General features: G+C 40.1%; 1 protein-coding gene across 2 annotated transcripts in view; it reads right to left on the bottom strand.

Moving 5' to 3' along the window:
* The window catches only part of RCOR1 (REST corepressor 1), a 172,874-nt gene that overhangs the window by 13,996 nt on the left and 141,775 nt on the right, over positions 1 to 17,103 (bottom strand). The window contains exon 8 of one of the 2 annotated variants that reach the window (XM_060755128.2): positions 4,335 to 4,547. In XM_060755128.2, the coding sequence (XP_060611111.2) occupies positions 4,335 to 4,547 (213 nt within the window). The remainder of the gene's footprint in view (positions 1 to 4,334; positions 4,548 to 17,103) is intronic. The other variant, XM_060755136.2, reaches the window with a different exon arrangement.

Here is a 17,103-nt window from a genome sequence, read left to right as displayed (position 1 = left end):
AAGATATATATGCTGGATTTCGTATCCCAAAATCACAAATTAAACACTTCCTAAAAGTTTAGGACTGTGTGAGATATTTTCGAATGATGTGCACAGATCAAAGTAAGGTGGCCTTTTGCCGTTGACAGATCATGATTTTGGCAATGTTTATTGTTTCCAAATGGTGGCTGAGACCTTTTGGCACCGCACCCAGTGTGGGATCATCTGTACTTTGCAGTTCAGTTTTGAGGTCTTGATAACGGATGAATTTTTCCTGTTGTTTTTCCTCAATTCGACTGTCACCTGCTATGGCAACATCAATAATCCAAACTTTTTTCTTTTCCAAATTGTGATGTCTGGTGTATTGTGTTCCAATAAGTTGTCAGTTTGGATTCGAAAGTCCCACAGTATTTTTGCATGTCCATTTATTTCTTTTCCACAATCGTGATGTCTGGTGTATTGTGTTCCAATAAGCTGTCAGTTTGGATTCCAAAGTCCCACAGTATTTTTACATGTCCATTTATTATTACTATTTGAAACACAACAAGATTAGTACACAGCAAACAAGGTCACTCTGCTGGCTGTTGCACTGGATCACACATCGGACACTTCCCAAGTGTCTAGGACTGTGTGATTTATCGGCGAATAATGTGTGCAGATCCTAGTAGGGTGGCCTTTTGCAGCTGACAGATGATAGTTTTGTCAGTGCCAATTGTGTTTAAGTGCAGGCCAAGGTCCACTGGGGCCACCTTTACTGGCTTGTGCCAGTTCGATCTTTAAATCCTCATATCGTGTCAGATTATTATTATTATTATTATTATTATTATTATTAACACAACAAGGTGAGTCCACAGCAGACACTCTGCTGGCTGTTGTACTGGATCAGACATCCGCCACTTTCCAAGTGTCTAGGACTGTGTGATGTTTCGGCGAATAATAATAATAATAATAATTATTATTATTATTATTATTATTATTATTATTATTATTAGGAATGGGAAAACTTTGGTCCTCCAGGTGTTTTGGACCAACTCCCACAATTCCTAATAGCTGTAGACTGTTAGGGATTGTGGGAGATGAAGCCCAAAACACCTGGAGGCGTATGTTTACCCATGCCTGGATTAGATTGTAATTCTTTGATTAAATTGGGGTGACTCTGGCTTATGCAGGAGCCAACCATCCTCCCCTTTGACACAAGATGCCCGCTACCCAGATATGGACAGATGTCCATTTCTGGTTTTGGAAAAAAAAAAACAGGTACTGCTAGGTTATTTAACAATGTACGGGGTCTGCAACCTATTGCGGTTTTTTAAAATAAATTATTTTTATTAAGATACTTTTTAACATATAGCTGATATAAAAAGATCTAGAGAAGAGAAGGTTAAGAAAAGGTAAAATAGGGTTGAGAGGGTAGAAAAAAAAAGATGAGAAATGGGGGAAATGTTCATAACACTTCCAATCTTCTTCACTGTGGTATTTAAATTGTCCATTGATATTTCTTCTTGTTGACTGCTTCTCCATTTCTCCCTTCTGTCAGTGTGACAATCCATTTCTTTTATCAAATTTATTCTATATTATCATTTTCTTTACTGCGGCTTTCTTGAGAATACTTGTAACCTGTTTTCATCAGAATGACTAGAAGCTCCCAGTGGCGCAATGGGTTAAACCCTTGTGCTGGCAGGACTGAAGACCGACAGGTGGCAGGTTCAAATCCAGGGAGAGTGTGGATGAGCTCCCTCTGTCAGCTCCAGCTCCCCATGCGGTGACATGAGAGAAGCCTCCCACATGGATGATAAAACATTAAAAAAAACCATCCGGGCATCCCCTGGGCAACGTCCTTGCAGACAGCTAATTCTCTCACACCAGAAGTGACTTGCAGTTTCTCAAGTTGCTCCTGACACACACACACACACAAAATATCAGAATGACTGACTATTTATTCATTTTATACCCTGCCTTCCTCTCAATAAGGGATCCAAGACAGCATTGTATAACAAACGTGAGCAACAGCAATGCAAAAATTATGAGAACCAATTTGTGGTGGAACTTGGAACTATAACTGTAATTACTTTTTACAAACAATCTTCCAAGCTCTGAAAGTGATCACAGATAGCAGTTTTGACCAATGGAAAAAAAATTGGTCGGGATAACAATAGTTATATCTTTCACTCTCATGCTTTCTTTCAATATCCAATCAGGTGTGTACCAGCAATTCTGAACCTATAACAATTCTGTTGAATTTTTAAAGTGACGTTATCTCATCTATTTTATGTCGAATTTAATCCCAAAGAGTGCATCGAATTGTAGCTTTCATAACAAAGGCCATGAAACAGTAATGAATTCTTTGAATCACAACCTCCTCCATGCTGCAGTATACAATGCTACAACTGACTGCATGGCTAAATTATAGATCCTAAAATTGTATTTTCCATAGTTGAACGTCTCTTAGTTATTCATATCTGACAACCGTAATTGATTCAAAAGGAAAGAGCAAGGCTTCAAGTGTTCCACATGAGCACAGTTACAAATGTTCGTGCTACTTCAAAATAATGTGAAATAACATTCACTTCCTCCATTCCAAAATAACCAGTAATGATCACTTTAAACTGCACAACCCATCAATATGCAGAAGCATCACATTACCGCTTTTGTTACGACTGACACAGAAATAACTGACATTCTCCCTCTTGCCCCAATAAAATCACCGCAGAAAATGTCTGAGAGGTAACATCTCCCTTGGCAACAACAAATACCTACAGCAATAGATTGACCGCATAAATCAAATGTTAGGATTTGGAATTATGATTGGGTTCTGAATACAGTGTTGTGGTTTAATGTGTCTTCAAGTCACTTCCAGCTTGTGGTGACACTAAGGTAAACCTATCATGAGGTTCACTGGGCAAGATTTGTTCAGAGAGAGTTTGCCCTGGCCTTCCCTGAGGATGAGAGAATGTAACTTCCCCAAGGTCACCGGTGGGTTTATTTATTTATTTTTATTTATTTACAGCCTCTATATTCCACGCTTCTCACCCCGAAGGGGACTCAGGGCAGATCACAGAACACATACACAGCAAACATTCAATGCTGTTGAACAACAGATAGAGGTATATGTCGGCATTTTTCCCTACTTCGGAGTCCTAAAGGTTGTGATCAATTCCAGCCACAGGGAGTGCTGTCGCTCCATCCTCTATAACAAAGAGCGCTTGATCACAGACTTCCTTCCTTTGATCATCGGCATTTTCTGGGTTTTTTTTATAGTGCCTTAAAATACACCCCCCCCCCCCCCCCCGCTTAAGCAATACTTAATTTCTCTATTCACAGCTCATGGCTGTTTTTGAACTGCTTAGGTGGACAGTAAGGTGGACTGAAGGTTGGGTGGTCACCCCAACCTGGGCTTCGAACTGCCAACCTTCTGATTTGTGTGATCTATTGCTGCTGGTGATTAACCAGCTGTGCTAAAGCTGGGCCCATGACAGAGAAAGGATTTGAACGTGGGCCTCCCCAAGTGCCACCTAATAGTCAAATCATTACACCACACTTACTCTTATGAATACAATAATCATGCTAAACAGTTACTCTGGGAGGAGATTGTATGGCTATGGGGCTTTCCAAAGTTGATGTAGGGTCTATTGTTCTCATTTGGTTCCTACTTGGAGACCACACAAAAATGATCCTCTTCTCATCTCAGTAGATATAGATATGGAGGCAGTAGTTTTAAGACAGATGATGTTACATGTTAAATTGATTGCAAATGTATTACTGGGAGAAGAATTGTATCCTTTGCTGCACTGGAGTGATATGGAAGAAGAATGGAGTGTCTCATATATTCTGGTGCTGAGGGTGTAACGTATTACTATATAAGTTTTATATATATATTTATATTTATATTTATATATATATATATATATATATATATATATAGAGAGAGAGAGAGAGAGAGAGAGAGAGAGAGCAATATGTTACACCCTCAGCAAATGGGGAAATCAAGTAACAAAAGAAAATGTCTGTCTGATATGAAGGCTCTCCAAAATAAAAAAAAATCAACCTGAAGTAGCATAGAAACTGTGATTTTAAAATGTTTGTACAGGTAGTTGAGTCTTACGGAAGAGACGGAAAGCTGGCCAACCACCTTGCTGCACTGTAAATAGAAAACCAAGCAGAAATGATTCCATTTGAAGACATGCTGCTCAGCTGACAGCTTGTTAATCAAGCCTCATCCCAATGCAAAGCATCTCGTCCAGGCTATAAATCCCCCAGGGAACCACAAAATTGAGACTGATGGCAGCTCCTTTTTAATATATGTATTGGAGGATTAAAAATAAGCCTCATTACTGTTGCAGGGGAAACGAGCATACCTGTCGTTTGATGGAGACCAATTCCATATCTAGTTGCCGCAGCAAGGTGGTAGCGGCGGTTGCGTTGGCGGAGACAGCTTCCACGTCTTCTTGGGAAAGGAACATTCCTTTGGGAGGTTTCCTCTTGGCTCGGTTCTTCGCGGCCTGGCTACTGTGCTTCTCCTTCTTTACCTGAGGAATCGGTTCCACTGGAGGCACCTGAGGAGTAGAAACCTAACATACATAAGCCTGGAGTCCATTTCATTTCAGACTATCCATATATACAAGTGCTCCCTAGTTGTTAGACCTAAACACATGTCCACTGTAATATGCTTGAATGGATGCAACTTGCAAAAAGCTTGTTATCACTGCGTAAACTTTAACTGTAGTGTTGGATCTACTAACAGGCACTTAATTTTACCAAATGTTAACTCCACCATGTAATCTCACTATTAGCTCTAAATATATGAGCTAGCCTGTGAATAAGGATGCAATCAAAGCTGTATGAAGAAAACATGCTTGCTATTTGGGAATCATAGAACTGGCACCGGCATTGCTTCTCAGTTGGGGCAACCCCTAAAATGGGGTATGTCAAAGTTACTCTTTAAATTATAATTGCCAGAGACTTCCCAAGCCCCTCCTACACTGCAATATAAAATTCAAATTATTTACATTCTACTAGATTTTATAGCAACGTAGACTCATATAATCCAGATCAAAGCAGATAATGCAGATTATCTGATTTGACAATCTGGATTATATAGCAGTGTAGAAGGGGCCAATGTCAACTTGTGAGTTGGGATAAAGTGGATCTTCCTTCTTACTTCATTGTGTGCCTTTGGGTAACCTCTGACATACAGAAATCTTAAGGCAATTCTATCACAGGGTCTAATTGGCAAGGTATTTTCAGAAGGGAATTGCCTTTGCCTTCCTCTGAGGATGTGAGAGTGTAACTTGGTCAAATATACTCAGTTGATTTTCATGGCTGAGCAACCCTGCTCCACCATTACCTACTTGGATCAGTAGGTAAAGGTGTGATTTCATTTATTTGCTTATGTAAAATATTTATATAGTGACTTTTCTCAAAGTAGCCCCTAATACCCATCTTTTAAGTCCAAAATACAAAAGCAAAAACAAGTAAAAGGAAACAAACGTACACCACAGCAACAGATAAAACACTGGGATGTTCAGCTTTTTACTGCTAGGAAACACATATTACTGGCACTTACTAAGAAATAACACACCCATTTTGCACATCCCTCTTCCCAAACCAGTTAAAGACTGGAGGCCTGTTCTAATAAGTCTCTGCCTGATGATGGAAAGACAGAGACAAGACAGAAGACATTGGCCATCTGCGCCTTTCTCAGAAGAGAATTTACTGAGGAAGCTTGTTTCCAAAGATCGCAAAACTTTTGTCATATGCTGAAAGTGATATTGTATTACTTCCAGATGCCATTCTGCACCAATTCCAGTCCAAATTAACAAGTTTTAGAATGGGGGAAGGGAAGTTTATATAGCAGTTTTCATAGTGGCTCAATGGGTGAAATCCTTGTACCAGGTCAGCGGTTCACCTCCGCAAGATGGGATGAGCTCCTGTCTGTCAGCTCCAGCTTCCCATGTGGGGACATGACAGAAGCCTCCCATAAGATGGTAACACATCTGGGCATCCCCTGGGCAACATCCTTGCAGATGGCCAATTCTCTCACACCAGAATCAACTTGCAGTTTCTCAAGTCGCTTCTGACACGAAAAAAATGTGAACATTACCTAAAATTCACGTCATTTTTAAATTTATTAAATGGGAGATCAGAAGAATTTGGAGCGCTTGCAAAAACAGTTTGGGAGCCATACTTCCTTCAGCCTAAATAAATGTGTCCACTGAACCAGCAGAAGTCCTGACATATTGAGTTCACGTTGATTCAATATGTCTACTCTCACTAGGACTATCTATCTATTTGATATTTCTCCCAGCACATGATCCAAGATTGTTTACAACTGGATGTAGGCCAAATTAATTAATATATCAGAAAGATGGCCAAAGTTCAAAATATCTGAGAAGTGCAATTTAAAGATTACCATCGCTCTTCACCGGTTGTGAAAAAGAATCCCAATACCCCCTTGAAACAAGCACCAGCCAATTGCCTAAATATATTCTTTCAAAACATGTCTTTCAAAGGTAACTGTTTGTAAAGATGCTCTTTCTGGGGACTGGCACCAGCATTTCAGTTTAATTCTGTACCAAGAATAAAAGGAAGACCTCGCTCATGGAGAACGTGGGTGGTTGAGTGAGAAAGAATAGAAGAGTAAAGTTTAAGTCTGAGATGCAATTTCCTGTGTGTCAGCCAGAGGGGAAGAAGCAGAAACTAATTTAAGACAAAACATGAGGGGTCAGATGATTGCAGACTAATCCTTAAAGCTCATTCATTTTTATAACACAGTACCGCCAAACACAATGATAAAGATTTTTTGCATTGCTATGAAAATCATTCCAAAAACAAGGTCTCTTCAGGACAGAGAATGGCACACAACAAGAACTGAATCATTTCGGAACGAGAACTGTACTATCTCAGAATATGAATCTGGGATATCGTTTCCTGCTTCTCAAAAAGGAACACCTGGATTTGCTGACAAGTTTCAGTGTGGATTTATTATTTCTCATTTTTTAAAGTGGTATTTCTCTTCTGGCTTCTTATTAATGGCACCAAGGACACAGAGCATAATGTGAACGGATCATAAACATTCACACATACGCTATATTCTGCTTCCTTTTTGAAGGACACAATTTGTATTTCCATCTTAAACTAAAGAAACTCATCATAAATCCTCTAATACACCAAAGATGACCATCTCCTCTTCCTTGCTAGGAAAAATGGTTGCCTCTGGTAACTAATTTTATTTATTCTATCTTTTTTTAAACTTTATTTATGCACAAAGCAGGACACAATATCTCTCCGACTGACAAATATAGAAAGTTTGTTTAAAAGAGCTAATGCAGTTACATTTTAATTTGGGGTTGTTGTGAGTTTTCCGAGCTGTATGGCCTTGTTCCCGAAGCATTCTCTCCTGACATTTCATCTGCATCTATGGCAGGCATCTATAGGTCACAACCTCTGAGGATGCTTGCCATAGATGCAGGCGAAACGTCAGGAGATAATGTTTCGGGAACATAGCCTACAGCCCAGAAAACTCACAACAACCCAGTTATTCTGCCCATGAGAGCCTTCAACAATAAATTTTATTTTTGTTACAAATAGATTCAGAAGGTCTTTGAAGAGAAAGGTAAAGGTTTCCCCTTCACCTTAAGTTTATTCAAGGCCGACTCTTGAGGGTGGTGCTCATCTCCATTTCACCAGCGTTGTCCGTAGACACCTCCTAGGTCATGTGGCATGACTGCATGAAGCAACATTACGCTCCTGTTAAAGTGGTACCTATTGACCTACTCACATTTGCATGTTTTTGAACTGCTAGTTTGGCAGAAGTTGGGGCTAACAACCGGGGCTTACCCCATCCTTGGATTCAAACCACTGACATTATGGTAACAAATTCTACAGCTTAGTGGTTTAAACCGCTGCGCCACCACAGCTCCCTTTGAAGAGTAAAGGGCCCCTGAATTTTAAGAAATCTCTTTGGTTTTAGCAGTCTATGAGGAAAAGCAAAAAACCAAAATCCAGTCAAAAAAGAAGTAATGATCAATCACTCCATAGTGACAAGCAGACACAGTTCTCATAGAAAGAACTGAGAAAATGAAACCAATGATCTGATACTATACTTATTCTTACAGAGAAGTCATTCTTTGCATTATTTTTAGGCAGGATTAATATGCAAACACCGCATCAGAGATGTTTTCTTAAGCGTTCTAAAGGAAAACATAGGTTTAATACCCCTTTATCCAAAATACATTGGGCCAGAAATGTTTTGGGATTTTCTATTTTGTTTAGGAATACCTGTATTTGTTTATATGAACATGAATTCCATTTATATTTCATATACACCTGATACACATAGCATGAAGGTAATTTTACATCTCTGGTATAAAACAATAAAAGACAACTTAGATCAGGCATGGGCAAACTATGGGCCTCCAGGTGTTTTGGACTTCAACTCCCATAATTCCTAACAGCCGGTAGGCTGTTAGGAATTGTGGGAGTTGAAGTCCAAAACACTTGGAGGGCCAAAGTTTGCCCATGCCTGACTTAGATACAAAGAAGTCAGATCCTCTTCTGTTACCTTTACTAGTAGTTCTTTTAAAATCTCTTAGCTTGGGAATTAATTTGTATCTTCTACTCTGGGAGAAAAATAAACAAAAAGGTGCCTATAGCCATCTGCACTTATTTTAAAAACCAGCTGGCAAATGCAAAATTTGTTCATTCTTTGACATATCCTCACATTTAATTAATTAATAGCTTAATTCTGAAATTAAATTCATGCTGAAAGTCCAGTTAAGTCAATCACGTTAAAATAAATTTAATCAAGTTGCCTTTTCCATTAGAAAATTTCTAACTTAATTGTCTTTAATCAGCCCTTATCATTGCAAATTGGCACCTGGTTTGGAGCAAGTAAAAAGCAGGTGTGTTTTCTGAGCGATGAGACAGACATCAGATATCTTTTGGCTTTTCCATATGCCAGGATAAATGAAATAAAAAACCTCACCGCCCCCAGCATACACATCCCTTTAACTGGGCGAAGGCGGCTACCATATTCAATAGCTGGCTAGTAATCTCAAGCCAACAATTGTGGAAACCGGGAAATATTCCTGCAATGGAAAATGTGTAGAAGACACAACAAGGGCCATCCAATCCAACCCCATTCTGTCATATACAATGAAAGCAGTCTGGACAGATGGCCATCCAGCCTCTTTTTAAAAGCCTCAGGAGGAGATGTCACCACACTCCCTCAAACAATTCTGACTATCAGCAAGGTTTTCCTAATCTTTAGATGGAATCTCTTTTCCAACAGTTTGAATTCATTGCTCTCTGTCCTAGTCTATGGAGAATCAGAACACAAGCTGGCTCCATCTTCAATACGATATCCTTTCAACTATTGAAACATGGCAATCATGTGTTGTAGTGGCTCCGTAGGTTAAATCGCTAAGCCGAAGAACGTGCTGATCAGAAGGTTGGCGGTTCAAATCCATGAATGGTGTGACCTTCCATTGTTAGCCCCAGCTTCTGCCAACCTAGCAGTTAAAAAACATGCAAATGTGAGTAGGTACCGCTTTGACGGGAAGGAAATGGTGCTTCGTACAGTCATGTCTGCCACATGACCTAGGAGGTGTCCAAGGACAACACCAGCTTTTCAGCTTAGAAATGGAGATGAGCACCACTGCCCAGAATCAGACACGACTAGTCTTGATGTCAAGGGGAACCCTTACCTTTACTTTTACTATCATTGGTCAAATGAAGTATTCTTATACAATTTTGGAAAGGATGTCACAAATTGAGAAGGGGGCAAGCTTGTTTTATTGCTGCTCTGTAGACTAGAAGACAAAACAATGGGTTCAAATTGCAGGGGGAAAGATCCGCCTAAACATTAGGAAGAACTTCCTGATAATAAAAGCTGTTCAGCAGTGGAATATGCTGCTGCCTTGGAGTGTGGTGCAGTCTCCTTCTCTGGAAGTTTTCAAGCAAAAGCTTGCTGGCCATCTGTTAGAGGTGCTTTGATTGTGAGTTTCTGTCCAATGGGGAGCCCTTGTGGTCTCTTCCAACTCTATGATTCTATGAAAATATAAATCTCTAAACATTATAACTATTTAAAAAATCATGTTTTAATATCCACTATGATACACTTGATACACTATGATACACTATGGATTGCGGAGCCCCCAGTGGCGCAGTGGGTTAAACCCCTGTGCTGGTAGGACTGAAGACTGACAGGTCGCAGGTTTGAATCCGGGGAGAGGCGGATGAGCTCCCTCTATCAGCTCCAGCTCCTCATGCGAGGACATGAGAAAAGCCTCCCACAAGGATGATAAAAACATCAAAATCATCCAGGCGTCCCCTGAGCAACGTCGTTGTAGACGGCCAATTCTCTCACACCAGAAGCAACTTGCTCCTGACACGACAAAAAAACAAACAAACAAACTATGGATTGCACTGCAAAATTTAGAGAAGTGTGAAATCCAGAAGGTATTAAATTAAAGAGTGCAGATGCAGAGAATGTAGCTTCCCAAAGCCATCCAGTGCAGATTTGAACCCTGGTCTCCAGCGTCACAGTCCACTGTTCAAACCACTGCCCCACACTGGTTCGCATGGTACGTGTAATCCTTAAAAATTGTTCCTATCATCATATTAATTTTTAATACCATTTAACAAAATGATAAAGTGGTGAAGTCTGAGTTAATCAAATTTTTAATTAAAATAGAGGGAGAGGGAGAGAAAGAAAGAAAGAAACATGACCATGTCACTTCTAGAAAAAAGATGACGGGAAAGGGGCAAATTGTTCTGTATATCCCCATACAGATTAATCTCACAGGATAATTTTGGTTTGCATCATCTGAACAACTACAGATATGCAGAGAGATTAACTCTGCACTGGCAGCTCTGGTTGCCACCTCGAACCTTTATCTATCTTTAATGTACACCTTTATACATAGCCTGAAGGTAATTTAATATAATATTTGTAATACCTTTGGTCATGAAATGTCTGCATACCTTGAAACATCAAAATGCAAGTATGTCACTACGTCAGCCATCCATATGGACCATTTTGGCTTTTGGAGTATTCTGGATTTTTAAATTCCAGATAAGGGATGTTCAACCATACTCCAATGTGAAAATGTCCTTATTGCTCAAGAAGTGATGGAGATACAAATTTAAAGAAGAAGTGGTCAAAATAAAGCCCTGGGTCAAAAATTTAGCAACGAGAGAGCAGCAAAAGGAGAGCATTGTCCCACAAATAAGAATCCTGCCAATCAAATGACACTTTCCTTCAGCCTTCTCATTTTCAGCACTGCAGAAAACGAGACAGTGAAAACCATTCATACCTAGAAGACTTCTATTTCTTTTCAAAGTCATGTTAGTCTAGTATCAAAGCACTATATTTGAACAGCGTGAATGGCTATGGTTCCATCCAATGGAAATAAAAGACTTTGCATTTCATGATCTAGTGCCTCACCAAACTACAAATCCCATGATTCTGCAGGTTTCAGGCATGGTAGTTAAACTGGTATAACACTGCTGTAATAACTAGCAAATGCATCCAATGGAAATAAGAGACTTTGCATTTCATGATCTAGTGCCTCACCAACTACAAATCCCATGATTCTGCAGGTTTCAGGCATGGTAGTTAAACTGGTATAACATTGCTGTAATAACTAGAAAATGCAGATTCATACCTACAAAGCCCTACAGTGCTTTTGGTTCAACCTATCTTCGAGACCGCATCTCCTTCTATGAACCAGTGAGAGCCTAGAGATCTGCTGGGGAGTCCCTTCTCTCAGTCCCACTACCGCCACAAGTGTGGTTGGTGGCGACGAGATAGAGGGCCTTCTTGGTGGTGGGTATGAGATAGAGGGCCTTCTTGGTGGTGGTTCCTCGGCTCTGGAATTCCCTCCCTAGAGAGATTAGATTATCCCCAAATCTCCAAACCTTCCGCACAAGATTAAAAACAAGGCTATTTACACAGGCCTTTGACCTGGAGTAGTGTACTATAATCATGTGAGATGCTGACCATTGTTATTCTGCACTTTAGTTCATGTTTGAAGAAACTCAATGACCCGCAAGTACGACTGTGTATTAGAATTTTTAATTTTTTTAATTTTATTGATTGATGTTTCCCATTGTTTGTATCTAGCCAAATTGTGTATTCTTTTGATGATATGTTGAGTGCTTTGTTAGCTGCCCCGAGTCCCTTTGTGGAGATGGTGGTAGGGTACAAATAAATTATTATTATTATTATTATTATTATTATTATTATGTGAGAACTGCCATGGTTGAATCCAATCGAAATATGAGACTTGTCATTTTATGCTCTGCTGCATCACCAAACCCATGATTCCAAAGTATATAGACATGGTACTTAAACTGGTAGAACAGTGCTATAACTATACAGTGTAAACTGCCAATGGAAATATGAGGGCTGTAGTTTCACAATATATTTAGTTGTAATTCCCTTCTTGAGTGCTCTGGTTTCTCACCAAAGTGCAAATGCCATGATTACACAGAATGCAATCATGTTACTTAAAGTGGTATCGAAGTCCAAAGTCCTCAAATTGTGAAAGGGGGCCTGGACAAATATAGGATATCTGAAATAGAAGAGCAGTCAGTGGGAGAAACATACTTAATTTGTTGTAGGTTTTTGCAACCTGAAAATCCTACAACAACCCAGTGATTCCAGCCATGAAAGCCTTCGACAATACATACTTAACTTATCTCTTGCTTCCTCCTTGCAACTAATCCTATCACATCCAGAAACTCACTGTGGAAGGTTGGAGGTCCTTCCCTCCTGCTGTTTTACAAATTTCAAGTCATACCTCTCTCTAGATGATGCTACAAGTACTTGGCAAGGACCTAGCTACTCAGATGCAAGCCTGCTGCCAAACAACTGGTTTCCATTCTGTTTATTCAGTACAAACGCACACAAGCAGGCAGACATACAAGTCCACACACAAACCAGTGCATCCAGGGCTGCCTGTCCCTTGTACACAAATAATGACCACATACACCTTGGGGACTTTTTGAGAAGCTGAGGTGGGTAGAGGTAAATCAATGGCATAGATGAGTTCTATCAGAGTGTGAAAAACATGGGGTTGTGTGATCCAACACACGCTGCTTCGGCTGCAAAGGAGACCTGAACTCAAACATTGCAACCATCTGTTTCTTTTTGGAAAGCGCAGCAGATACAAATTAACTTTGACTTTCACCATGCACGGCTACATCCACAGTTCTTGGCAGCATGGCAATCAAAGGCTTTGGGGGACCAGGCAGAACCACAGCCGACATTTGTCATCGGCAAAGGCTGTCAAAGGGGTTTCAGGACTTCAGCTAATTGCCCACCTATTCTAAAAGATCCAGCCAGCCGAGGCACTTCCATTGCTTTGGCAGTGCCAGAAAATTAGCCCAAATAAATATGATGATAATGGAGTGTAGTTTCTTGTATCATGAATTCACAGCACTGGTCTGACAAAACACGTAACGTGTTTTCCCCCAGCTTTCTGCAAAAATGAGCTCTGGGTCAGAACTTGAAAATATTACTTGTCTGAGCCACAGGCTAGAGTGGCCAGGGAATTCTGAGGCTGTGGGCCAAAAAATTAATAACTTTTGCACTCTCTGATCAGAAACACTTATCCAGCCAACTCAGTCTTGTCTATTCTAACTGGCAGAAGTTCTCTGGGGGTTTAAGCAAGGATTGTAAACTGTAGAATAAATGTAGTTTGACACCACTTTAACTGCTATGGCATCCTGGGATTTGTAGTTTGGTGAGGCACCAGTACTCACTGACATGGAGGGATAACAATCTCGTAAATTGTTATCCTTAGCACTGAGCTAGTGCAGTTGAAGTGGTGTAAAACTGCTTTAATTCTACAGTATGGAGGCACCCAAATGATGGGGAATCTTTGGGATTGCAAGCCCTGTTTAAAACAAATCTAGAATCCCTTACACCACAGGAAGTCTTTTTAAAAATCTGGATTATAAAGACTAATCTTGTAAAAAAGGGAAAAGAAGAAGCTAACACAACATTCTGTAATGAATAGAGGGATTGTTTAGGGTCAAATAAGCTGTCGTCACCATAACACTGCAAAACACACCTGCTGTAGTTTTCAAAACAATAGTCATGCTATTCCATTGCGATACTAGTTTTTATTTTAGCTTTCATGGATATAAACGTGTTCAGATACACTATAGAGTGATATCAAAGACTTAGATATAATGGATATTTACATCATTATGGGAGATGGATGGAACGTAACAGGATGCAGCAGGATGTGAATCATGCCCCTTGCTGGGCAAGGCAATACAATTCTTACAGATCTTCACTGTGATCACTTAGTATTAATGTGGGAAAGCAATAATTCTGCTCATGAAAAGTCAGGTTCCCTGGGTTTAATACCGTTAGAGGATAATTTTTGTTATATGTCCAATAGCAAGGATTCTTGGATGAATATATATGCAATGAGCCTTGAAGCCACTGTCTTTGTTCATACCTCTGCAAACGCATTGGAATTTATGAATATAATTCAGTTCACCTGTTTCTCTTTCTAGTCTTTCTAATTTCCTTGTTCAAGATCTGCAACCTGTAAATCCTTACTAGAAAGGCTGAAATGTTCCATAACTGATTTTTTTGGGGGGGGGGGGGGTTGCAATTTCTAATATCAGATTTGTGTTTATTTATCCTCTTTCATAGGTACTATCCTGTTTGTCCAATACAGAAAGGCATTGCTAGCATAGGATGATATATATGGCACCGGAGGAAGAACAAGGTAACATTCCTTGGATAATGTGAATAATGCTATTGGTCCCTGTAATATTGCTCCCAGAGTAGATACGGGGACAGAGATGCCACCTAAATGCCCTAAACTAAGAATTTGGCAGCTAGAGAGTTTAACTGAATTTGATCTCGATTAAATCTGTTTTTAATTACCACTCAGTGTCACAGTACATTCCCAAAGTGGAAGCTACTTCCAGAGGTGCCTCGTTAGGTGTATCAGATAAATGTATCCACCTGCCACTGAAGAAATTAATTGTATGCAATTATGAAAGGAATATGTAAAAAAAAAAGAACAAGCTAAGGACACAGGGGAGTTGCTTCCAGATTTCAGCATTAATCAGGAGTCTATCAAAAACAAAGGTCATCTTATCAATTTATTCAGGACAATGATAGTATAGCTCTCTTCAAATAAATCAAAAGAACCCTACATGACGTTCCCCATTTTATCCAAAAATCAAAACTGTGAGGTAGTTTAGGCTGAGATAGGAATGATTAGCCAACGTCAGAAGAATTTACAGCATTATAATGGGGCAGCATTATATATAATATATATCATCACCATGATCACTAAGATCTACAGAGACACTCGCTGGAACACCTCAGCAAGCGAGAGTCCAAAAGTGGCAGGCTCAAACCCAGAACCTCAACCAATGGCTGATACCAAATGAGACACACAGAGGACTGGCACACAGAGGACTGGGCAACTTGGAAGGCGCTGAACAGACTGCGCTCTGGCACCACAAGATGCAGAGCCAACCTTCAGAAATGGGCTACAAAGTGGAATCCTCGACATGCGAATGCGGAGAGGAGCAAACCACTGACCACCTGCTGCAATGCAACCTGAGCCCTGCCACATGCACCATGGAGGACCTTCTTGAAGCAACACCAGAAGCACTCCAAGTGATCAGATACTGGTCAAAGGACATTTAATCAACTACCAAGCCACAAATTTTGTATTTTGTCTGTTTGTTTGTTTGTTTGCTTTGTTCTGTTAGAAATGTAATATAATTGACTGGTTGCCCTGACACGACAAATAAAATAAATAAAAATAAATACCATGGTCATAATCTACAACACTGCTTCTGAAACTAAAGGTCCCTACCCCTTAAGTCGATGTTGGGGTCATGAAAATTTTGCAAGAGCAAAAGATTTTCAAAAGCTACCCAGTTTCAACAATGTGCAGTGTTTACAGTGGACTCTGCAGATGATGTTTCAGCTGTACTTCATAAAAAGGAAAACTAGCTTGTTTAGCAAGCCTTGTAAATGCTGATTTATTATCAGTAAATGTTTGATTTTATACCTATTTTATATACCTTTATACCTGGGGTCACATTGAGCCCCCGGTGGCACAATGGGTTAAACCCTTTTGCCGGCAGGACTGAAGACTGACAGGTCACAGGTTCGAATCTGAGGCGAGCGTGGATGAGCTCCCTCTATCAGCTCCAGCTCTCCATGCGGGAACATGAGAGAACTCTCCCACATGGATGGTAAAACATCAAACAATGTCCTTGCAGACAGCCAATTCTCTCACACCAGAAGTGACTTGCAGTTTCTCAAGTTGCTCCTGACATAAACACACACAAAAAATCCTAGGGTCACAAAATTTCTCAGAAGAAAGGGTTTGTTTAAGAAGCTCTGTCTGCAATATGTCCAGTGTAGGAAGTCCAAAATTCTGATAAGCAGTCTAGAAGCAGGGCTGCACTGAGAAAGGGATCATTTATAATCTTGAACATTATCTGGCAAAATGGCTCCATAACTACAACCCTTCTTATCCTTTGCAACCCACTGGATTGAAAACAGTTTGCCATCCATTAATAGAAAGACTCAGAGGGGCTTGGTTTTGCAGGCCTTAGCACAGTTGTCAAATGCCTGGCAGGGCACAATACATGCCTGAAGGGCAGCATTCAGTTCGCTCCATCTCTCCAGATCTGCAGCTGTGGCTCCAGGGAGGACTGAATGCATTCATACGAATCTCCGATCTGTCAGCATGAATCCTGAGTGTGCAAACAAAGCTGCACCAGACACAGAGGTGTCAGGCTCACTTACATAGAGAGGCCAGCTCAGTTTTCCTTTAACAGTGTCACTCAGAGCAGGTCTGTTCTGATTTATCACAAGCTGAAGAGCTGTCTGCAGGATCAGTAAACATAGCAGCGCATTCATAACACCAGCTCACAATTTCCGTTGAACTGGCTATGAGCCAAATACAAATATTTTGATAATAACACTTTTGTGTGTCCTAGGATCTAGATGCAACACAATATTTGTATATTATTAAATTAAAATTTCTCTCTCTCCCAACCCAGTGATCCATCTATCCAGCACTTCATGTTCTGTCTTCCTCCCAGAATACAATAAAAACTATATAC

This window comes from Anolis sagrei, chromosome 1 (genome assembly GCF_037176765.1).
Source record: "Anolis sagrei isolate rAnoSag1 chromosome 1, rAnoSag1.mat, whole genome shotgun sequence".
Lineage (NCBI taxonomy): Eukaryota > Metazoa > Chordata > Lepidosauria > Squamata > Dactyloidae > Anolis > Anolis sagrei.
This window is presented reverse-complemented; position numbering and strand designations above follow the sequence as displayed.